The sequence below is a fragment of the Malaya genurostris genome, chromosome 1, assembly GCF_030247185.1.
Source record: "Malaya genurostris strain Urasoe2022 chromosome 1, Malgen_1.1, whole genome shotgun sequence".
In the NCBI taxonomy this organism is placed as follows: domain Eukaryota; kingdom Metazoa; phylum Arthropoda; class Insecta; order Diptera; family Culicidae; genus Malaya; species Malaya genurostris.
In genome coordinates, this window is record NC_080570.1 from 8,200,338 (window position 1) to 8,226,154 (window position 25,817).

At 38.2% G+C, this 25,817-nt stretch overlaps 2 protein-coding genes across 2 annotated transcripts in view; both read right to left on the reverse strand.

Annotated features, from left to right (window-relative positions):
- The window catches only part of LOC131431465 (cyclin G), a 37,345-nt gene extending 19,098 nt beyond the window's left edge, over positions 1-18,247 (reverse strand). The window contains exons 1-3 of the mRNA XM_058597195.1: positions 17,319-18,247; positions 15,995-16,592; positions 4,845-5,368 (exon numbers count right to left, since the gene is read on the reverse strand). Of these exons, the coding sequence (XP_058453178.1) occupies positions 4,845-5,348 (504 nt within the window). The 5' untranslated portion in view covers positions 5,349-5,368; positions 15,995-16,592; positions 17,319-18,247. The remainder of the gene's footprint in view (positions 1-4,844; positions 5,369-15,994; positions 16,593-17,318) is intronic.
- A 4,864-nt stretch (positions 18,248-23,111) lies between these two features.
- Positions 23,112-24,996, reverse strand: LOC131431473 (protein farnesyltransferase subunit beta). The gene is made up of 4 exons (XM_058597208.1): positions 24,800-24,996; positions 24,473-24,729; positions 23,736-24,416; positions 23,112-23,670 (listed from the first exon to the last, which is right to left on the reverse strand). The coding sequence occupies exons 1-4, from the start codon at positions 24,887-24,889 to the stop codon at positions 23,232-23,234; spliced, it is 1,467 nt and encodes a 488-aa protein (XP_058453191.1). The 5' UTR covers positions 24,890-24,996; the 3' UTR covers positions 23,112-23,231.
- Positions 24,997-25,817: the final 821 nt, after the last annotated feature.

Sequence of the window (25,817 nt, forward strand, 5' to 3'; positions counted from 1 at the left end):
GTCTGGAAAACTACATACATCTTTTCCAACAGATTGCATCCTCGGTACTTCGTGACAACTAGCTCTATATAGCTTCCGTTATCGTTTTTCACCCATATAGCCATCTGGTTTTGATCCAATACACAGTTTGGCTGCTTGCTGACAAAATAAAAACGATAGCCTTCATGTAACGCATCCTTCGGGTGGTATTTTTAGAGCTATATCTCCTTCCAATGGTTCTCGGTTATAGTTTGGCAAGTCATTTATACTGAAATCAAAGAATTGCACTGTTGAGGTCTTGCATCGTTGAAGTTTCAAGCTGCTGACTTCTTGCAGTTTTGGACAGTTGTAGTCTCTGGCTGTTGGAATTATCCGTTCGCGAACGGTCCAAAAGTTCTTATCGAAGAACAAATGAACTGTAGCTATTCATTGAATAATGATAGTTCTCTGTTGTTTTCAATAGAATTGGAAGCAACCGAATTCTTTGAAAATGTTTACAAAAATAACTGCGCAATTTCGCAATGGTTGCACTTCGAGGAATCTGATGGAACTTGCATGCCCTCACGACCTTTGAAAATGTTTACAAAAGAGAATAATTGGAAGAAATATTGTATTGGAATGTTGAAGTTCTAAGTTATTGGAATCTTAGAGTTTTTGGCTGTAGTAATTTTAGTCTCTAGGTCTAGGACTTTTGTAGACCTAAGCTATTCGGAGTTTTGGACTATTAGCGTCTTGACCTGTTGACATCTGGGGCTGTTGAAAGTTTCTACTGTCCGGTGATTTGGAATGTTAAAGTTTTGAACTGTCGAAGTCGTGTGCTATTTAGAGTCTTGGACTGATGAAGTTCTAAGCTATAGGAATTTTAGAATCTGAGGAAATCTCTGACTGTTGGAATCTTGCGTTGTTGAAACCTCGCACTGAAGCCTAAGGCTCTTTAAGTCTTAAGATATTCGTAGTCTTGAATTGTTAGAGCTTTGAATTGTTGAAGTCTATGATTTTATAAGTTTTGAGTCTTGAGTTTTTAAACCTTGAATTGTCGAAAACTTGGACTGTTGAAGTCTAGGACTTTAGTAGTCCTAGGCTATTTGGAGTGTTAGGCAATTGAAGTTTTGAACTGTTGGAATCTGAAGCGGTTGAATTTTGATAAATGGTGTTTTGGAGTGTCGAAGTCTTGAGCTATTTGGAAGTTTAGAGTCTTAAGCTATAGGAATCTTGAAATATCTGGCTGATGGAATTATCGGCTGTTGGAGGTTCGGACTGTTAAAGTTTTGAACTTAAGGTAGCGCTTCGCCGTGGTCACGGGAGTTCGCTGCCTATCCCGGGGTTTCACGCACTTTACCCAAAATTGTGAGAAAACGGTAAAGAAAACGGAAATTCCAAGAACATACGATTCTAGATAATTAATTTTTCTATCGATTCGTATATAAACTGTGCCTGATAAACGTTTTTATCGAAAGATTTCGTGCGAGTTTTAAAAATAAACGAGTTTTTCCTTATTCTTTCGCACGCACACAATGTCAACGCATGCATTGGGGTGTGAAAAATGCCACATGCGGTAGACGCTAACAACATTTCTTTTGTTTTCGTTGTCCGTTCTCTCTGTGTAAACGTTGAATAAAGATGAATAGAAAATGTAAGTAAGTGTTACCACTTTGTAAAATAATTTCTATTCATGTTTCAGTAGAACCAGAAATCAGTAATGATTTTCATCGCTACTAGCTTTCAAGCTTTGTTGAAAACGTAGCACATCCCTACATATGCGAGTTGTTTATAGCGAGAAATGGAAAAAAGAAAACAAAAGGTTTAACAAAACTCGCACGAAATCTCGCGAAAGAAAAGCTTTCTAACTAATATTTTTCGCCAAATGCATAGTAAAATCATTTACCTACAATCGTATGTTTTTGATTTTTCGTGAATCGGGTTAGTATTGGAGAAATTTGCAATTTAGAGTAAAATTTCGGCGACAAAGCAAGAGGAAGCAGTGAGTTGTCTCGCTTCGACTTGACCACGGCGAAGCGCTACCTTAAGTGTAAGACTTTTCAAGCTTTATGATATTTGTATATTTTTTTAGACTTTTGAAGTCTATGATTCTTGATGTTTTGTCTTCGACTGTCCTAAACTATTGGTCTTAGAGTTTTGGACAGTAGAAATCTTCGGTTGTTAGAAACTTCATCTGTTGGAGTTATAAATTGTTGAAGTCTAGAACTTTTAGTATAAGTTCTTGAATGAAAAATTGGTAGTCTTGGAAAGGACAATTTTTCAACTTAGCAGAATGGGTTTGAAAGCCCTCACATATACTACCAAAGAAACCCAGTAAAAGACGACGAGAACCAAAAAATTAAATAGAAATACGATATCAGAGACAATTTAAATCATGATAACAAAATCACCCGCTATTTATGGTTATCTCATCCTACTCCACACATCACGAGTTGCTGAGAATATTTTCATGGAGCAACAATTATATTGTTACGTTCATTACAACACGAGATATTCGCAACCAAGCTTGATCAAGTCTTGTCCTGGGTAAGTCTTGAAAAAACGCCCCATAAATGAGAAGACGTTATTCACGTTCAAAAACGTTTCTCGATAAACATCGAGGAAAGGACGCAGATTCGTGCGCCACTCGTGAAGCGTCCCTCGATAAAATAGTATAAAATGAAGATAATCCGTTGCAGCAATCATTGGCTTGTAACGTATCGTTTTAACCAGTTTTCGATAATTAATTCCCGTCTCCATTAAATCTGCTCTCGTTACAGATCATTTTCCCTTAAACAACACACTCGCCTGCGTTGACTCGCGACATGACTGAAGAGAAAAAAAACTGGTTCTCCGCGGTTTAGCTAGACACCAACCATAGAAGGGGATAATTCGAAAAAACAACCCCTCTGCTGGTTAGCCCGGGAATCGCACAAAAAAATGCGAAAATATAGAACGTCCCAGAACAGCTGCCAGTCGGTTTGCTAAGTGCCTTGATTGAATGTAAATTCACCTATGATAGAATGAAACTAATTACGTGACAGGCTACAGAGAGCAATGAAATAAAAAAAAGCCGGAGCGAATATTCATCAAGTCATCATCACCGTCACCGGTTAAGTGAGTTGAGTTCGGTGATTGGCGGCGTATCAGGCGTAATACGGCAAACTCATCGCCACTGATTGAAGACCAGCTATAAACAGATAAACACAACGGCGCAAACGATCGATTTTGGAAAACATTTGCGAAATTAATTTGAACGCAGCGAGAAAAAAAAAACAGTGGCTTCTTATCGCACTTTGGGGTGGTGGTCTTTCGCCGTCGGTCAGGTGATGTTTGTGGAAAAAATAAATGCTTAATTATGTTGAAACGAGTTCGAATAGCCGAGTCATGGACTGTGCCTCACAAAGCCTACATAATCTTCTATTTATTTTCAACGATTGCTTAACTCCAAATTATAAATGTTTGAACTTGAATAATTTATTTATTTCCATTTTTTGGTTATGACCCTAAAGTGAAACTAGGTCGCATCATTCACACCGACTTGAATGTAGGAGTTTTATCAAACAGATTTTCCCGCGGATTGAAGTTTAAACATTATTTTTAACCATCAATATGATATTTAGAAAACAACTATAATAAAAGGCTGTGTAAGATGATTTAGAAACAACTATCATAAAAGGCTGTATAAGAACGATTTAAATATTAATATCACTACAAACTTTCATCAATAAAGGCGGAGCTAACGTCAGCAAAAATACTACAAACAGTATTTTTATATGGAGACTTTTATTGTTGACTCCAATAGAATTACTCCAGAATATTGTCCTAGATAGAGAAAAGCAAAGACATGTCAAAAGAATTCTTGTTTGAAAAAAAACTCAAAAATCTAACTGACGACGTTATGTATAGTTCTTGAAAACAATTTTATGAAATGCAAAGCTACCCATTCCATACTCATGCGATGGGCAATAACGCTAAATAATATATATAGCACCAAAGTATCGACTCGGTATCGGTATCCCTATTGAGCACTACTACTTTACGAAATTAGAGATGACTATTTATTATTGGCACGCTAGAGAACAGTTTAGAATCGATTTATTAGCCCTAAAAATGACCAAAAGTGTTAAATTTTGTTCAAAGCTTCTAGTTAGAGAAAACCAATCACGCCGTCATGAGTGTTCTCATGCTATTTGAAATTAATACAAAAAGTACTCAACGTTTGGAGCATGATTTTTGTTGGCACCTTCATTATAGCACGCTAATGATCAAGTTTAACCCATTCTTTCACATGCCTATTTTACAAGGTATTCTATACTAAAGTAATACATATTCACGTCAAAATTGGTAAACATCAGAAATTGTCCGTAGAATAAACAATGCTCACTTTCTGTCATAATGTTGATAGAATCCGATTGTTTAGCGTTACGTGGTTTGCAAATTAATCATCAATTTTCTTCAAACGGTCGTTGTATCCTATAGAAAAAGTTCAGTAAATTAAGCAATCATAGACTCGGCAGCTCACACAGAACACACGTTACGTTAAACTTAGGGACAAGATCCCGACAACAAAACGGAGCAGTCGTTTTGCGTGGAAGGGCACCGCAACCGGTTTCGGTTTCAATGGTGCCATGCTATTTGTCATCGTATGTACGCTGTGCCCTCGATGGTACAAGTAACAGAAAATACAAATAATGGCTTGCCTGTCAACATTATGAAACTCGTAAGTTCAAATGATAAATTGCCGTGAGCTCGATATCGCACAAAATGAATTAGGTAAATATTCGTATTGAGATTTGCTGTTTAAAACTATGACTTTACCGCAAGGGAAAAGGAGGGTAGGATATGGGGTATAGAAGAGAGAAAAAAACGTTTAAGGTACTTACGCATGACTGCTGGGGCAGGTAGAGATTCGGCTGGTACTTCGGTTCCAAGGCAAGCAGTTCGCTCAGCTTGGCCATCATCTGCTCGAACGACAGTCCGGACTGGGCTGGATGAGGAGGCGGTTGCTGCTGATGCTGCGGTGATGATGATGATGATAGTGATTGTTTCTGCTGTAGGGATAGCGACCTGGCACCGGCCAAGTCCGTGGTGGCGTCACCTCCGGTGAGGTGACCATCATTGCTGGTGGAAGCACCGGACGGCATCAGGTGATAGTCGTCCGGCGGTGCCATAAGAACTGCATCAGCAGCATCCGGTGTCCCAAGCCGGCCCTCTAACAACATCCGCTGATCTTGTTGCATCTCCTCGGATACCTGAACTTTGCTCAGCATCATCGACTCGTCGTCATCCATTCGGGCGCTCCCACCGTTGATGATGTCGACGTGCTGTTGCTGACCGATGTTGTTGTTCATAGTATCGACAGAATAGCAGCGTACAGGGACAGACATACTGAGGGCTGGCCTAGTACCTATTGTTTTTTTTTGTTGGCGCAACGGATTGCGTGGAAAGATGTAGGAAATCAGTTAAACTGGTCTCAAGCTACAACCTCGACCAGTGGTGCAAATGATTGTCCAGTAGGGACTCGAAACACACACACACTAGCGAGTTAGGTACTGAACTTCACAACTCAAAGCGCAACCAAATGTTCGGTATCAATGAACCTACTTTACTAATGGTCCAGCGGATATCGAAAATACGAATGCGTTTCAAGGAAGCGGCCTTTTTTGCTATTGTTTTTCGACGTGGAATTAATTCGATGAGAAATTTTCTGTCACACTCGGAACCCTCTCTCAGGTACAAATCAGTTATGAAGAAACTCAACCCTTCAAACTTTAATACCCTTTTTTCTGTAATCCGGACACGCGCACGGTACGGCACGTGACCTCCCAGATTGTTGCTGCTTCACCGTGTGCTGGTGTGTGAGTGCGCAACGCAACCCTCAACTCTAGTGTCTACTTTCGTACAAATCGGTTAACTGCTACCGACGACACGGACAGCAACCTTGATACGAACTTTACGGTTAGCCTTGTTCAATTTGTATAGCACCGTACCCAGCAAAACAAATTCCGTTTCATTCGAGGTTCTTGGCTTCGAGAATCGAGAATGTCGATCAACTTTTTGAATTTTCGAGTTTGATCGTCACTTGCTAATAGGAAACTACCGTCCAACCGAAACCAAAGGCCACGAAGCGGAAACGGAACACTGGAACGGGAACACACACAGGCTAGAACTAATATGTCTGTCTACCCTCGGGCGCTAGATGATGATTTATCGGTCGTACAACGGCGGGTGTTTATGTTTACTCTTTTCGTTCGTACTCCAAACCCAAAACGAGCAAGAGATATGGCCGAAAACTTACTTCTTAGGTGCTTACGATCTGGAAAATTGGTACACAATTTAATAAATGATGATCGGGTGTAGGTGTGATGAGTGAACGAGTGGAATGTGGGTTGTTTTGGAGATCGTCGTATAAACAGACAATCGAACCGCGATGCGTTATTCAACAGAGCCGATTCCGGCGAAAGCCTCGGTTCAGGTTGTGTGTGTGTTTGTTTGTTGTTATGATGAGAAATTTAAACCGACATCTTGTCATTGAAAATTGACCCTCGTTGCCCCGTTTATTTCCGCGTCACCAAACGAAACGAAACGCTGTTGACGGACGCGCTGTGATGTCAGTCGTCGTTGTACTTGTCGTGGTTGTCGTCGGGCTAAAGATAGATCCGGGCGGCGTTGATAGGAAAATCACACCACTAAAAAAAGAGGATGGATGATTCGGAAGATTTTTTGTTTACTTTCGAGTCTGATAGAAAGCTTGAACCGGAAAACGGGTTGGGTATAGGGCTGCCATCTTGGAGACATCACTCGCTTGATAGCAATTATATTTAAGGAAAAATATTCTGGAATTGAAGTTGTTTTTTTTTTAATTTTCTGTTATATTTAATTATAAAAATTGTAATTTAATATCTGAACGTACTTGATTGTGAAGTTGATTAAACACTGGAGATCTAATTACAAGAAGGCGTGGAAAATGCGCATTGTTTTGTCTTAGTGAGATGATTTTGTTCTTAGCGACAATTTTGATGAAACACAACTTTGTTTTCTATACAAGTTCTATGCAAGTTTAGGCAATATAGGGAAGTAATACACTATGGTCTTTTTTACGCGGTTTTTTATGTGTTTTCTTTTTACGCGGATTTTGGAAGTTTAGCGGTTTTGTTTTGTCTTAGAAATGCATGAAACTTCGATATCTGGTGTTATCCTGAAATTTTTTTAAGTTAACTCTTTGACACTTAGAAAATTTTCGATTTTTTTCAAAAAAAAGTTTAGATTACACCTGATCGAAAGACGAATTTCACACCAAAATTTTTTTTGCAAGTTACACCACATCTTAACGTTTCATGCATTTCTAAGACATTTGGAATTAAAAAAATTTCTTTCATTTTGCGTTTTTTTTTCTACGCGGATTCCCGAAGTTACGCGGTCTCAAATTCCCAAAGTCGATTTTTACAAAACTTTTTTTTCAGGTTACACCAGATTTCGACGTTTCATGCATTTCTAAAACATTTGGGATCAAAAAAAAATTTCTTCTATTTTGCGATTTTTTTCTACGCGGATTTCCAAAGTTGCGCGGTTTTTTACGCGAACTTCCGAAGTTACGCGTGTTTTTTTACACGAATTTCCGAAGTTACGCAGTTTTTTGCACTTTTTTTACGCGGTACGTATCCCGCGTAAAAAGAGACCTCAGTGTACACAAAATTATTCCGGTTTTGAACACTCACAGCTCAGTCAATTTCGTTTCGATTAGTAATATTATTTCACCTACTGATGTTTTTAACATTAGACACTATCCTGGAAGCAGCTCATGAGCCATGGAATCTGCCAGGGTTGCAAAAAATCAAATGTAATTTCGCAATCGGAAGGACTGAATAGTTTTTAAATGCAAAACATTGTTTTCCAATTATAAATACAGCAACTCAAATAGATGTAACGGGCGTTTTTCTAGGTTCGTTTTTCCAAAGGGATTACTCTATTGGCTGAAAGTGGTTTTGACAGTGTAAACTCAGTATTGTTTGGCATATCATAATCAATAGAAAACCTCCAGAACAACGTTTTCAAATCGTGTAAATTTATTTTCAAAATCAATGTTCAATTAAAACTTTTTATAGAGCAAACTTCTCTTCAGTGATGAGGAGCATTTTTGGTTGAATGGATAGGCCAACAAGCAAAATTAATTTGAAGCAAAGATAATCCACACGCCGTTCAAGAATTGACGGTCTATGGGCTGGTGGAATCCTTATTTCTTCAAAAATGAGGTAGGACGACGTGTTACCGTTAATGGAAATCGATACAGAACCATGATGAATGCCATAGTGTTGGTGCTTTTCCAGATTGCTCCGTGAGATGTGTTAAGCCACATTCCAGGATTGATAGAACACTTCCCGGGATTAGAAGAAAAGCACAGGGGAGTACGATGTTTTCCTATTAGGAAAATTGCTTTAATTTTCACAATCTCATCTCATCACCTATCGTTTTCCACCCTGTGTTTCGTTGCATAATTAGTAACAGTAAAGCTTTGTGAAAGATGACTACGTCACAATGAATGAAACGATATTCTAGACACTGTCGTGTAAAACCGATGCAGATGGCAACCCAAGTTGTGTATCAGCAGCAGGCTTCCCAGCAGTACTGCTTTTCAATGACATCCGCCACGAGATAGCATGAACTGTCGGAGCGCAAAGTCGAAAGCCCAGTCTACAATATGTGTGAAGCATACGCCGAACTGTAATGGCAACAGCGCTCGCATGCCTAAATGAATGCTGTCACTGAGACAGTTTGTACTCGCCAGATTGATGAGAGTATTCTATCCGGAGAGTAGTCAAACCGAACGGGCTGTTTGTATCCTGTTTCTTTCTGTTCGCTCATTCGCATAAAATGTTACGGAGACAGCCTTTGAAAATCGAAGACATCCTTTGATTTTAAGGGCATTACTGTTACGAAGGGCTGTCGCAAGCCGGCTGTCTCATCAATGTCTCTTGAAGCAATGAACCGGCTGTTTCTGGAGACGAGCCGTGGGTCATAGTGCGCTCGCACTATTTCGGCTGCCTCAATGAAATGGTACTAGTACATACGATTGCGTTGTTGGGATTACCTTTGCAGGAAACTTTAGTAACGTTTCATTACAATACCATTGTGAAATAAAGAAATTGTTTTAGATTTATATATACTGTTGGCGAAGGCAATGAATTTTAATAACTAACGAATATTAAAAGATAAACACTGAGTTTTGTGTAACGGCTCATATGTATATATGAATTTCTAAAGTATTGATCCTTACTGCTTCCTTCTTATTCCTAAAGAAACAGATACACTTCCATTCATTAACAATACTCCGAAAATGTCTTATGCACCCTTATTCTGAATAATGACGTTTGATTTTTGGATCGAATCGTAGCTACTTTTCACAACTAATTAATTATGTAGTGTATTTAACGTTACTCCACCAATAGTCGGCACACTTTGGTACCCGTGCCTCACCGATTTCGTTGAAACTATAGAATATGATACTCTGAACCCAAATAAGATGTTTGGTGCACTTTGAATAGTTTTCGACCATAAAATTGAATGGGCAACTTTTATGTTTATATGTGAACATGTGCTTTCAGATTTTCGCTAAAAGTGTTTTAAAAAGAAAAATATAATGAAACCATTATTTTTCCCAAAAGCATCAAATTTTTTGGTTTACCCCAAACTTTGTTACAAATTTAGTATTCTCAATTGTTCTTTTCCACATAGGAATCAATCAACTAATAGCTTAAATTTATTTAAAATAGCTTAAATTTAGTTGTTCATTTAACATTCACATAGGTTTTGCCAGCAGTTGAAGGAATGAGAATATAAAAAACGTTGAGTTCTTAATTTGTTACTACCTTTGAGAACAGATCTTCAATAAACCTCTTTTGTTTTCATAAATATCACAAAACTAGAAAAATAAGTTTATAAGTTTTTTTATGGAATTCAGTGCCTATTAATATAGCTTCATTGCGGCTTAAATTGACTTTCCCTTTGCTCTCATTGCAAGTTTCTAAGTACTCCCCGGACCTTGTAATTGAGCTCTTTTTCGTTGAGGTGGTAGATCTTTTAGTACCATCTACACAAATACAGGGTCCGCAACCATGAAGTTGATTGGGGGAGCTCGCAGATAAAAAGTAGTTCAACAGATGGTTGTTTATGTGAAGAAAAGTTAAGAAGAAATTTTCATCGCAAATCATTTAATCATCGCAAATCATTTAATTAAAAGCCTTCCATTTAGTTTCATCCATATTCGACTTCTTGTTTCGAAATTAAGGGATGATCAGTACCAAAACTGGGAATTTAAAAATTTAATTTTTGAATTTTAAATAAATGAAAGACAAATTCGTGTCATATACAGCTCTTAAATTCTGTTTCTCCTAGGATAACTAAAACAATGAGTTTCTTAGGGTCGGAAATGACTGCTACAATATTATTATTATTATTATCATTATTATTATTATTATTATTATTATTATTATTATTATTATTATTATTATTATTATTATTATTATTATTATTATTATTTTCATTATATCTTTTATTTATTCCCGGTTTCAAACTTAATTGTTCACCGGGGATTTACACCTACATTTTTCAGAACATAATTTCTTTTTAGAAAGAAAACTGTTAAATATGTGCAAAGAACTCGGCTCTCAGAAAGTTTGACTATTTAGTTACAATATTTATAGTTCCAAACGTTTGATTTTTTTAAATGCAGACACAAGCTACTAAGGCAATTAGATTTTAGAAAATTTTCGACATTATTAGACTTTTAACTGCGGAAGTCGGATCCGAATTAAATTCAATAGTTCGCTTTGCTATTCACGAATAACTTTCCTTTTCCGTGAGGGCGTGAGAGTCGACTCAAACAGAAAACGAAAAATGTGTACGAGAATTGTAGCGAGCGCATATAAACTGGATGTGCTGTTTGAAATTTCAATGCACCGCATCTTCTTCTGCGTGCGGCTCGTGATTGCAACATCTACATTTCCAAAATTGGATTGAGCGTAAAAGCACATAAAGGAAATGATTGAGATACTTCTAGAAGTTTACATGAAATTGTCCTTTTAACTGTAGATATAAATTTGGGCCTCAGTTACTTTTATAGCAAGTTTTGTGGTAAACAACGACATTAAGTTAAAGATTTCAAAATATACTGACACAAGCTTCTACTTGATGAAAGATACGCTTTAACCGAGTTTTAAATTTTACAATGTAAAGTGACAGTTTCAACGTGTGTAAAAGTCGCGAACTTCTGGTAGCTATGACCAAAATAATGTAATAGTTAATATGCTGTTTCTGGAAATAAGATAATTCTATGCATAACAGGAAGAAAATGATTCAGCAGATTATCAGCACAACCCTATATCATATAAGTAACCGTACTATATCCGATTTTTTTTTGGAATATATTCCAGGGTAATAGAAACACCATACTATTCATATATAGAAGAGAACTTGATATGTATGGAAAGCTTGAGACCACATTACTCAAGAAAGACATTATTACATAACTTGGGGAATTAAAACTTTTTTTCTAAATAAAACAAAATAAACATTCGAATCTGTTACGGGCAACCATGCTGCATTCCACGCTTGGAAACATATTTTTTTGAAGAACCGGAATTTTTCATTCAGTTTTTGCATTCAAAGCTTTGTTGTACGGTACCTGAAAATAAGATGTTTCTGGATGATTTTTGCCTTGCAAATTCCGACTCCAAATTTTTCACTCAAGGTTTTTATTCGATTGGTGGTTCAACGTATAACGAACTTAACGAGCCAGGTTTTGTATGTTTCATTCCTGACTTGAAAGAATTCTTAGTGTCCGTAGTATTGCAGCACTGGCCATGCAAAAATCCCGTAGACTTACAAGTCGACTGCAAAGCTAACGCTAACGAGTATCGAATACGGAATCTTTGATTTGAACATATCTTTCGCTACGAACATTTATTTACCGTTAACATATAAATCTAAAATCTGATTCAATTGGCTTTTACACTCTTATATAAGGAACGATTGCGCCTTTACTATCCTGAAGGAAGAGATAAAGAGGATGAAAATAATGCTCCACGCACATCAGTACGCGCATACACTATGAATGTTACAGCCCACAAACCGACCGCAAACTGCCTGAAAGGAGCACGCCGAACTGACTCAGCTATTAAAAAACATTGCTCTTTAATTAATCGATCTATCAATTCATAGAAGATCGACCAAAATATAAAAATTAACTTTCATTAAAACCAAAGTCCGTTCTTCAATCCGTTTCGTATTAGGAGTTTCGTATATTATTAATTATCAATTATATTGTTATCAATGCCCTACCAACGGTGATTGCTATGCGCAATGATCAACCGCTGCGCAAAGCAATCACCAAAGGCAAAACTAAAACCCACATGCTTGCCTCGAATCTTCATAGCAAACCAAGAGCAACAAATTTGAACCGCACCGGTTACTGTCGCAGACCTGGTCAAGGGAGAGTAATATTTTGCTCTCGACAGAAACAACGCAGTGACTGATACCCGAAGCTTACTGTCGCAACAGCGAGAACTTCATGCTTCTTCGGCTGTCGTGGACCATGACAAAATGTCTTACGATGGAATGAACTGTCGAACGAAGTGAATGACGGCAACGTTGGCTGTACAGAACTATTTGTCTAAGGGCTGTCGTGATGAAACCTATCACAAGGCTGTCATGGAAAGAGTAGCATGACATCCTCAATAATAATGTCGCGCGGCGGTACATTTGGGAAGCCTGATCAGCAGAGTACAATTACCAGTCGGATGCTTTGTTTGCGCTTCCTTACGTTGGAAAAAAAAAACCGGAGCAGTCAGTTGATAAGGCCCCCTCGGATGAAGTAAAGGCACAACTATTGGACTAGCGTAGAAAAATGGGGGAACGCCTGATTAGGACGTGTGAGCAGAGTGATGCTCGGGGTGGACTTTGCTGTGCATCGATCGAACCAGAAAGGAGAGACCTACATCGTTGCGAATGCTAGCTGTTTTTCTATGCAAGTATGTAAAACAACCTAGAGATGAATTCACAGTATTTTATATGAATATGGCATCCGCTTTTAAATATTTCAACAGCATCAAGCTGCCAAACAGCACCTGTCCGTGCTCATTAGGGTTCCCTACTGTGAATGCCGCTCACCCTCTCTTCGTTTGCTGGCACAGGCAGCATTTCGAAACACCCTTGCATAATTAAGCTAAGCAATATGCAAAACATGATTGAGGGTTGAAAATCGGAAACGCCAGTTGACGCCACTTCATAATGAATTTTGGCTTAATCTTTCCAGGTAAGTACGGTGGTAGAAACAATGCAGACGCAAGGGTCTTGTAAAGTAATAAACATAGGTTCGAAAGGGGCAGGTAGAGGATTGCTCACCTCAAACTAAATCCGGAAACCAAATGAGTCATGTACAAACTTGTCCATACAAGTCAATCCACGAAATTTTCCAGAGCAAAATTGCTTCTAGGATTATAATGATTATCAGTGGTTTGGGTCGGAGAGGCGCGCCGTGATAAGTCTAGAATTAGAGCAGAATGCAATTTCAGTTATAATGAATTCTGACAATGTTATCCTCATTGAACCCATTGACTTGTTGACCCAATCAGAATCTTTCAACATTCTACAAATGAGCTAATGACGGCTCATTGATTTCACAGCATAACTCAGTTAGAGTTCACACTCATACTAGCACAACTAGTCACTGTTAACAGGGATTGACTTTGTGTTTACCACTAATGCATAACTAGTGACGCCAACGAAGCTAAGCGTAAGTTTCAAAATTTGTTATGCAAGAAAACAAAAATCGTCTTCTCCAAACTTATGCGCTGCTCTTCAAGCGTTGCGTCAGTTCTTATCGTGTTGTGGCAGTTTGTGTAGCATTCGGCATACACTTAAGCAGCTCGTGACCGCATCCATCGGCGGTTGCATTAGAAGCTGTGTTTGTTTACATGCCAAGCCAATAAATGGAGTGTCATTCACCGAGGCACAGCTCTAATTGCTACACCACCCTTGCGGCGGGTCTGTTATCGTTGTGAATTGAATAAACATTGACTTGGTTTCTTTTATGTTTCTCTCACGAATACTGCTGTAACCGTGGTCTAGCAGAAACGCGGATGACCTGTAAATTGGGCTGATGAAATTTTCATTTTTTCCTGTGCAAACGGGTTTTTCTCTTTTGCTCTGTTCCGTCCGGACATGCTGATTTCTAGATTTCTTCTTTTCGCAATGCATGTAGCTTATTGCTAATAAGAATAACGTGAATTACAATGCACGGTTTTTCGTTAGAGGCAGAGAAATAAAAATTATTAAGTTGGTAGAAAATCTGAATCGAATATTTCATACTGAATAAAAATCGAATGAGTGTTGAAACTCATTTCACAACTAATGGTAATGAAAGCTCTAATGACCGGAGAAAGTATTTCATAAATAAACCGCGATGTGGCATTCGTAGTCTAGTGAAAACTGTTAATGCACTGATGAGTCGAAGACGAAACGTGAAAAGAAAATACAAGGGACATCCCTGAGAAGTTGTTCAAGCTGTTGACGTAGGACTACACAACTATTGTCAAAATCACTGCGTTAATTTTGGTTTCAAACATTCAAGAAACATCACAATTGTGGGAAGACGACATAACTACACGAATAAAAATCCATTACCGGTGTCATAATTAAGAATCATGAAATCATACCTTATTCTTCATGATTCCATAAGGAAAGTGATTGATATTATGAACAAAAACTAATCTCTCATGAACATTTACATGACATCAATCATTTTGCTCATGACATTTCATGAGACAAAATGTCTTCTCGATGTAGTTTCATGAGCAAAATAATTTCATGATTTTTAATCACGGCACCGGCAATGAATTTTTATTCGTGTAAATTATTTATTCGTTCGGGACGTTAGTAGTCATTGCACTTCGAGGCAAATGTTGTGGTGTTTTGCAAATAACATTAACTTTACGTCTGCTTATTTATGTTGAGAAACACCGCAGTTCAATATCAAAGTTTCCTAACTGAAACTATTGCGAGACACCTAAACAAAATGAAGCACTCGAAATACGAAATATTAAAACAAAAACTGTTCAGGAGTAGACTATATTGCGCTCATTCTTTCACAAAGTTTGTAGTTGAGCTTTTGATTCGATCAATTAGCAGACACAGAATGTTGGCCAATCCATCAATACAGCATCCTAGTCAATTATCACTTTTCAACATCAAATTATCGTATGATTACAACCCGAATATCTATGCCAAATATCCCGAATCAAGCAAAAATTGGCACCCTTTTGCAAAAGCGAAGATGAGTTCATACATAACTGTGCTACGAACAAACCGTATCGAACGAACTCACACAAGCATTCTAGCAACCCGCGTATGTATACGAGTTGCATCGGTATACGACCAATAAACAGATGATTCGTTCGCATTCCTCTCCACCACCCAATTCCTTCAAACCCACCCACAATTTCTGCTAGCAACAGAGCCAATCATCATCATCAAACAAGCTGCTGAATCAGTTTTGGCAAAAAAATCCTGTCAAATCGCGTTTAATCGTGCTGAAATATTGGACCGTTGCTTGGAAGTTTCTAGATCAGCATCGATTAGCTCACCGAGCAAGGGTCAAGAAGTCACCCAGAGACGCTCGGGGAAAAAAACGAACACAAAACTCTTCCTACTACTTTGTTTCTTAAGGTCATAACTCGGCCAAGTTGCTTCTTTTATGTTGAACCAAAAAAAAACATGAAATCTCTACAGATTCATGATGTTCACAGGCCTTCATTAATTTTAATTTCTAACAAAATCAAAAAAATTATCCTATCGCAATTTGAAGGCAAAGTAGCGATGAAAAAAATCAAAATGGCCGACTCCTACCTAGTAAAGCACTGAGTGGAAGAAAATTTCACCTCGGATTTATCGCCTATCGAAGAAACATCCGATGTTGGCTTGGCCAACGGTTTACGGGTCAACAAAAAACTATCGAAATATGCAATGATTAGAAACTTACCCGGATGCTTCCGTGATTGTAACTCTCACTTTTGCTTCACCCCAATGTCAGTAACAAAGAACTATTCGATTCGGGATTAGATTCTACAATGACGATCCGAATGGAGACTTCAGTTTGCTAAGGGGCTGCTGCTCTGCCTGCTACTGCGATGATGTACTACCACACACAACCAGCTGTTCTGCCATGGAATGTGTGCGTGTGCTAGCACGTAAACTTTCTCAGCTGATGATAGGCTTCTGTGATTGCGCGACGCTACTACTCCGCTGTCAGTAGATTCAATTCATTGGCACTGGAGCTTTTACGCACACTGACACACACACCCGCCCGTACGTAAATACTCGCAAACGCTGGACTGATGATGGGAACGGTGTTGGTTCGGTTTGTTGATATCGGATTTTTTTTTGGAGACTTTGTACCGTACAGGGAGCGAAGTTTGTACACGAATAAACGTAGAATACTGTCGTTATTTCGATGTGGGTGCGCGAGATTTTTCACTTTACTAGAGATTATTTGACTGTTGACGCAGATGATGGGAGATGATTTATGCTCGTTGTTTAGTGATTGCTAGCGATGGCAACATTAGATATTTGACAAATATCTGGAATACAAAATTAAAAAAAAAGATATGATTTTGGTATTCAAAAATAAAAAAAAAAAAACCTTAACATTTTATTTTCAATTGTAATGCAAAATCATGGCTACCATTGCGAAAGATAAATTTCATTGATAAAAAAACAGTGAACAATTCACAACCTTCCACATTGTTGACCAGAACGACTTGTTCGGTTCGTGTTTATAATAAGACTTATGACCCGAGCCAAGGTAAGTGGCTACCTACTTCGAAGTCGTCTAGACCGAGCCTTAGCCACTTGAGAACAAGAAAAAGAGAGCGGGATAGAGTAAGAAAAACCGCAAAAGCAACGAATAGCCGTCATCGTATTCTCAAGGATTATTTTGTTTAGTTGAACGGCTTACTAAGATCTGCATCGCACAGGAAATGTTCGGCATTTTTATAACATTTACCAAACAAGGACTATCGGTTGGAACAACGCACTTCCTCAATAAATCAGGATGTCATGACAAACATCCAAAATGTCAGCTATGCGCAACAGATTCGATTGTGTAGGTAGTAGTGATTTCTATATTCAAAATAGTAAATGACTCATCGAATGTTTCTGTCGTTAGCTTACAAATTACAACAAATTAAACGCTGTAATGACTCTCTTGGTATCGTTGGGACGTTTCGAACAAATTGAAAACTTATTTTTAAATGTATATCTTGAGCAAACAGGATAAAGAATATGTAATTAGTAAACTTACTAACCTTTGGAATCTGGACCCAGGCCGTCGTCTCCTTAAGCTGGCATATTTTTAATATGAGGCGATTAATCGACTTAAATTTGAACTCTTCTGGCTTCGCTTCGACAGGATAGTGTCGTCGTTTTGTATATTGATTATATTAATTTAAAATAATATCTACACATATATCACAGATGTTACAGTTTGTCAACTTTCACCTTCGGCTGATCATCGCACAGACTGCTAGAGTTCGCTAACACTTCTGCGTACTGCTTCCATAATATATTTTCGAATTTTCTGTTAATTAATGGCTTCTCATTTTTTTAGGCTTTGAATTCCTCCCGTCGCGACTTAACCCTTGTCTTTACTCCTTTTCCAAACAAACATTTGAATCTGTCGAGGGTTATTGTGATTTGTTGTATGCGTGCCTATTCCTACGAAATTGCTGTATGTGTTCGTGTAAGTTTTCTTTTCAGGCTTGTACACCGTTTTCCCATAAACAAAAAAAAACTTTCTTCTGTCTGTTTGAGGCTGCTTCGTTGCTTTTGCAATAGAAACACAAATATGGCTTCTGAAGTGTTAAATAGCCAGTTGGTTAAAACAATCGAACTTAGGGTTTTTTTTTATACACTAACGAATGTTTCGCAAAAATAAAACTATTATGGCTTTCAAGTATAAAATTTTCTACACTATGCTTCCCGTTAAACTGACGCCACTAGATGATATTGCATCACTTTTCCTGGTCAAACTTATCACCAACAGAAATAAAACGGAATTGTTTAATGTTCGGCCTGAAGCCTTTCTGCCCACCAACTTATCACGTCAGACTGCCGGACTATTCCATTGTCGATTGATTTCTTACTCCACAAAATGAGTGAAAAATGGATACAAATTTTCAACACAGTCACGGACACAACTGACGGCACCTTCGCACTGCTCGATGGACAAACAAAGAATATTGAACGGTTGAGCTCGGACCAAGTTTTTGAAACGCAAACGAGCACGAAATGAACGTTTGTAAACAGACGTGTGTGTAGGTGTTGGCATGAACTCAATACATATTTACCGAAAGCGGTAAGCTTTTCCTCTTCGTAGAGATTTGCGATATTCTACGATGGTTCTAAAATGCGTGTTAACACCAATACCGCCATAGTTACGAAAATTAAGTACAGGGTGTCATACTAAAGGCGACAACATTTATAATTAATTGTTGCAGATATTTTGAAATGTTTGTCTGTATGAATGTTATTGCTTGAAACAATTTTTTTTTATTTTTATAACATATTAGATTGTTTCAAGGTAACACATTTCAGATTCAGATAATTAATATATAGTAAAATTATAAGTTTTTTTTTTAAATTTTCGTGTTCAAACCGTTGGGACCGACCGTTAAAATCAGTGTAGAAAAATAATCAATCTTGACAGATAACCATTTGTGGCTGATTTGTCAATCACGTGCTATTAAAATTGTCAATTGTGAATACGCTTCACTTTACTATGGTACAATGTCTCAAAATTCGTCCTGTGGAAGGATGGGTAGAACTCGATCGTTAATATCCCGAGTTGTACCAAACGCACAACATATTTCTTGCTCCTTGTCATCAGAAGTATGATCAGTAATCTGTGGTTGAATGTTTTCAAAAATGTTCGGACGACGGGTTCGAGCTAGGCACATATCAGTCCCTATCTTTAACTGGACGAGTAGGGTAACAGAGCTATTTTGACCCACTATAGGATTTATTTTATTTTGGTTCACTTTATAAAAATATCCACCAAATGTTGTAATATCTTTGAAAACCCCTTCCGCAATAGGTAATTTAATGTGATTAGTTTCAAATTGATGCAACATGTGTTACCTCACATCGGTCAAATCCATGAGGTTTGTTACGTGGGCCAAAATATATGAAGTGGCCAAAATACCTCTGATATCCTACACGCTGCCAAAAAATTACCTAATTTTAAGTACTTTTCACTCAATAGAGGGGTTGTGTGCAGAAAGCCAATTTTGGGTAAAATGGGTTTTACTTATTTTTGAGTAAAAGCATCAATAGTACTGATTAGGTAGAAACTACGCAAGCGATATAAAAATCAACTTGGGTAATTTGATTTCAGTTTTCGTTCGATGGTTTGAAAAATAAAACGCAAACAATAAAGTCAACTATGATTACTTTATTTATTTAATATTAATCTTTTTACATATTTCAACAATGTAACTATATCATTGAACTACCAATGCTGTTCTATTCAGCTGCTGAAACTGCACCGTTGAGCGATCTAACGCATCTCAATATCTTCCATCGCCTGAAATGATATTGCGGTGTAATTATCATATTAAAAAGAAATTATACAAAGCTACTCACACTGCGATTGATGACAATCATTGAATTATTCTCCCAAAACCGGCAATTTTACAAAATAATTTCACTCTGACCGATAGTTTCTGTAATGCAACACACAAAATTTTTTCACCCAGCAGCAACTTATTGAAGTAAACTACACTGTTGAGTGAAAACTACTCAACCGATACAGTACTTTTCACCCAACAATTAAAAACATGCTTGATTACTTCATGTTAGGTGAATTTAAGTCAACCGTTGGGTTTTTTTTGGCAGCGTGTATAAGAGGTAAAGCATGATCGAAAACGGTCATTTCTTCTTGTGCGGTATAAAATCTCAAACACTCAGGCAACGCTGCCAGGTATATCGATTTCTCGGCATTTATATCGATTTCTCGGTATATAAACCAATTTATGACCTCTATACCGTAATACAGATATGTTCCCCAAAAATACCAATTTAGGGTGAGAAAAGGTTGTCGGAAGACTTTTTTTTGCTCATTGAACTGAGCCCTGGTAAATTTTTTTCTGGTACTTATGATGCAGAACTCTGATACAGATATAGTGCACATAGATTTTTGCGCCAGATACAGATTTTTGAAAAAAAATACCTGGCAACGCTGTGCTCAGGTCACACTCTCATTCGTTTTTCGGACGGCATAACCTTTCCCACCACCAACAGCAACAACAAATTATTCATTTAGGGATTAACCTTATTTTGTGCTAGGGCACATAACCAATTTCATTCTCTCCGCTTTTCGTCTTAGACTCGTCAGAGCATAACAGTCTATGTTGAACTTTTATGCCACCTGCAGTTCAACATAAACCACTAGAAAGACGTAAATTTATTGCTATTTGCAATACACTTATAATTATCACTCGGCACGTCAGGAAGGACTTAGCACTTCGGTGCTAATTATAAGTGTATTGCAAATAGCAATAACTTTACGTCTGTCTAGCGGTTTGTGTTGAACTGGCATGAACTGATGGCATAATAGTTCATCATAAACTGTTTTGCACTGACGAGTCTAAGACGGAACGTAAAGATAATGAATAGGGGAACTGAGTTCTAAAACTGATTTCAGAACCTGAATTCTAAACATAATTTCAGGTTTTGAACTCAGTTTCATAATTCGATATCAAGTATTAGTTCCATAATACCGGTTCAGAATTTAAAACTAAGATTCTGTAACTGAATCCTACTGGTTCTGGAGATTCCGGAGTGTGGTTCAATTCTTCAATTCAGTTTCAGGATTTATTTCCAGATTTCAGTACCTGCATGCAAGACTTAAACTTGGATTCGAGAAGAGGATTTTGAAACAGAATTCAGTTTCCTAATTTCGGATCGAAATTCAAGATCAGAATTCAGCTGTAGAACTAATTTCGGAGCCTGAATTTTGAAAATGAATTGATGTTTTTATATCTGACCCCTGTCTCCCGAGTTCCCGAGTATTTTTGCTTACATCGGATTGTTGACCGCCATACTCTCCGTAAATCTGACAGCCAGGCAAGAAGCAGCCAGGTTTTCGTGCTGCCAGCCGCTCGTAGGATTAGTTTCTCCCCGAAGCGAAAAAGTTAAATATTGTGAGTCAGCTCGTTTTCGAAAATTGTTGTCGTTTTGGCATTTGAAATATTATCTCCTATCTTGAGATAGGCGGGCTCGCTAACGGAGAATTTGTTCAGAATATGTGAGGCAATTCGTGCAACCGCAAAGTGCAGCAGAAGCTAAAGGGAAAGACGAAATGTTAGGTGCCTTACTCAGTGCCGGGAGCTCGGTTGGATCCGAGGACGAAATGGATATTATTAAGCCTTGGTATTACATTCCTGTTGTGGAATTTGACATTCTGTTTCAACAGACTTTGCAGCCAATTTAGTGTGTACAGAACCATTGCATGGCTGGTGCTACGATTCTACTTACATTACGAATCCTTCCAGTTCGGGGCTCGAACATACGACAACTGGTACAGACCAGTGCCCTATGCATTGAACCGCCAATCCGGCATCTGTCGAATCCGGTCGTGTCTCAGCAGACCAGGAAGAAAAATCATTCCTTGTTAGTTCGGAACCGGAAGTATCAAGATAAAATTCAATAATTTAGTATGGCATTTTAATACATACCATTTGAATCTAAAATTGTGAAAATCGGTTCTGCCATCTCTGAGAAAATTATTTATTCGGACAGTTCTATTAAATACAAATTATAATACGGAGTACTCCGACAAATTTTCAAGGACACACTTTACATCGTGCGGTACATTGTCATGATACACTGTCAGAGTGACAATGTACTTTAACGAATTTTCTATAAAACTAGCAACACTGAAGGGTAAGAACAAGTTCACTATAGTTACTGTTTATTATAGTGAAAAATATGTAAACATATTACTTACATATTTTAATCCTTAGGAAAACTATGGAGCGAAATTTCGGACGACCCTGTTCGTGTGTCACTAAGCAACTTCTCACCATTTCGAAAGCTTCTCGGTTTATTAAACGGCGATATTTAGACTGATTGTTGCAGTTTAATACAGCAACGATAAACAAACAAGTTTGTTTTGCACCGTAGCAACTAGCATAAAGCGTTGCCAGAAACGATCTCCTTTCACATTTTCACACTATCGCAACGAAAGGGCGATATTTGCTAGGCTTACTTGTTCATGCTATGAACCAAACATTGGCGATTCGTTTATATGGGACTTAGGGGTATTATTATTTGTATTTGGTTCTACTGTCAAATTTAAAACTGTTAGGGCATATTCAGAGCAAATTCAGCAGCTGCAAAATTCATATGGGTGGTCTATAATGTAAATGAAACTGGAACAAACGTATCTCCAGCAAGCCGTTTTAGTTTTATTTATTCGAACAGTTCTACTGTCAAATTTAAAACTGGTATACACTGCCGTTCTATTTTTTCTATATTTGAAACACAGATAAAACGCTGCTGGGGCTGCCAGTTTATTTTGTTACAATTTCTAGATTTAAATTTTAAAACTGACATAATATGCAATATGCCCTCAGGAGAGTTCTAGTTCTAGATGCATTAATTATGTCAGTTTTAAAATTTAAATCTAGAAATTGTAACAAAATAAACTGGCAGCCCCAGCAGCGTTTTATCTGTGTTTCAAATATAGAAAAAATAGAACGGCAGTGTATACCAGTTTAAAATTTGACAGTAGAACTGTTCGAATAAATAAAACTAAAACGGCTTGCTGGAGATACGTTTGTTCCAGTTTCAATTCTGTTATAGATCTCCCATATAAAACTTCAATCTGTTGAATTTGCTCTAAACATACTCTTAGCCACTCGAAGTTAAATTACCTTCATGTCGACTTGCCGGTTTATGTAAAATTGCTAAGTGGCTTGAAAGTTTAACACCAACTGTTACCCGCTGACGAGTTGAAGGCGCAAAAATGTGAAGTTCTAAAATGACTTTTTCTCTGAGATTAACGTTTTCATAATCCGTTCTATCATTAGAAAGGCATATTTATTTTCTATATTTTAAGTATTAAAGCGCATATTCAAGATAAGAAAAATATAGTAATAATTCAATCACACACTTTGTCTCACGTTCCATAACAAAATGATTTTGTGGAGAACAAATGTTCAAGATTGAGACCTCTCTGCTGAGGATCGTTCACTGCTGCACGCACTCGACGATTCGGAGGCTGTCTCCACCGATTGTTCCTCCTGCAGATCGGCCCCAGCGCTGATGCCGGACATCGAGTCTGTGTCCCCGGCAGGGGTTTCGGCGCGCTTTCTGCTTGATTCGCTTGTATCGTCCATTGGACAATCTTTCATCTCGATATCGTCACCACCACCACCGTTACAGTGACCGTTGACGCGGTCCGGCTCCAGAAGTTCGTTGTTCAGAAAGTATTTATATGCATCGATAACCGCTTTTGGAGGGATGTTATGGACCGGATGAGTTGGCAGTATTTCATTGTCAGGATGTCCCAGTACTACGGGAGGTTTATTTGTTTCGCAGTGCTGTGCAACAGCAAGTCCGCTCAGAGTATAGCAAGTGTGATACAGATCTGCTGGTCTGGAATGGATAACAAGTTTTATTAGTGTCAATCTCTTCACTTACCTCGACGACTCAGCACATACTTTCCTGGTTTATCAATTAAACCACCGGATGGCTTTTGACAGCAGATGAGCACATACTCCTGCAAGGCCATCCGATGGAACAGCACTGTGTCCATAATTTCTGGTCGCCCCTCTTTCCGAGCCATTAAACTCTGGACAATCGGAATCAAAGCTCCCTGCCAGAATGAATAACATCCGTCGACTAGTTTGTTTGTACGACCTTGGAAACCACCTTCATATGCCATTTGGCGGTTCACAGCCCACCGCAGCAGAGCGTTCAGGTCACATTTTTCTTCCCCACCTAGGATAACAAGAGCTGCTGCCGCACAAAACGAATATCCTCCGTGAGCCTCCAAATCTGGAGTTCCACCGAAACCTCCTTCGTATGTTTGACACTCAGCAATCCAGTTTGCTGTCCCCTCGAACAGGCGAGATTCATCTTCTGCCGAGAAGGTAGCTAGCTTTGCAGATGAAATTGCACAATATGCTCCACGTACATCCAGCTCTCCTCCGACGTGCATTCGAAAGGCACCGTTTGGTTCACGAACTGTCCAAAGAAACTCCTTCAGTGTTCTACGATTGATGGCGTTAAGGGCTTTATCTGTTCCAATAATACAAAGAGCGTTAACCGCTGCATAAGTAGGTGCTAGATGCGGATCCTGACCGGGACCACCTGCGAATCCACCATTCTGGCTGCGGCACCTAAAAAGCATGCTCAAATTAAAAATTTGTATCTTTAAGAAGCGTTAGTTTCAAACTTTATTAAAAAATCCACTACTCGGTTAAGTAAACTGTCGGTGAACTTTACTCCCAAAACGCTAGCGGCATTCAAGATCCAGTAAACCAACCAAGGACGGCTACAATCCAAACATTCGTATCCTGAGGACAATCTTTCTAGTGAGATTTCTAAATAACGAGCATGATCCATACGAGTAAGTGTCGGCAGGGATGGGTCCATTGCTGCCAGCTGTTCATATCTGCTGTAGAGCCGTTCGACCGACGACTCCGTTTTAATCTGAAACGTCGGTGCAGTTCGAGTTAATCTATTTTTAAAACGACCAAAAATCACATGCGACGGAACTAACCTGATCCGTAGTTGTTGCTGTTTTACGTCCTTCCTCGTTGGTTTGGAAACGTTTGATCTCCGATAGGTCACGAGCTTGTTCGGTACACATTTTTGCTTCCTTTTAAATGCTGCCGAGAATTATAGGATTTTTGATAATCGCATATGTTTTCTTCCGTACGTCCGATTATTTTCATTTGTTCGATTTGACAGATCACAATTTGCACGAACTTTCTGCACTCTTAATCACAACTAAAACATCTTATTGAAAATGAACTTATTAACATTTTGTGTGATGAATATTCAAATTACTGAAATTGCAGTTAAAAATTACTCACATTTGACAGACCATAGCTTTTCGCACGTAGGTGTACGCAGTGGGGCATTTTTGAAACATTATTTGCTGCGAATTAACTCATTTGATATTATAGAGCGTTTAAAAACAATTCAATTTTAAGGTAACGGATATAACGTGATGCGTAAGTACATGTCTATTGAGCAGCCTTCCGGTGTTCAATTCCCAACCCCGCACATAGAGTCACAACTTTTCTAGTCTGGGAGGTGAATAACCGTAAAGTAAAAAACCTCCACAATCGAATCAACAACAACCATAAACAAAATGGTTTTAATCTTCCTGTCTTGACTCTTGATTCAATATTAGTTATTGGCACATTGACGTTTGTTTTGGGGATCACTATGGAATATGATTGAATCGAAAATACGTCATGATAGAAATGCTACTAGAATCGCCTCATTCGCATCATCCATTTAATGTCAATACAAAGTCATTGAGAACCAAAAACGTACGCTAAACAACTAGGGAGAAATCACTCTAATCTTTATCTGAGCATAAACAAGATGTAGCGGGCTCAGAAATTTTTAGGAGAGATTGTGTGAGTATGCAAGATTAGGAAGAATTCCGGGTGATAAAAATAGTTCAGAAGGTATTTTTCGGGTTTAAACAACTTTAACAGGTGATTAGGTGCGATTATTAGATTAAGTTCGAATTATATGAGTTTGTTTGTTCGAGTACCTCTTGC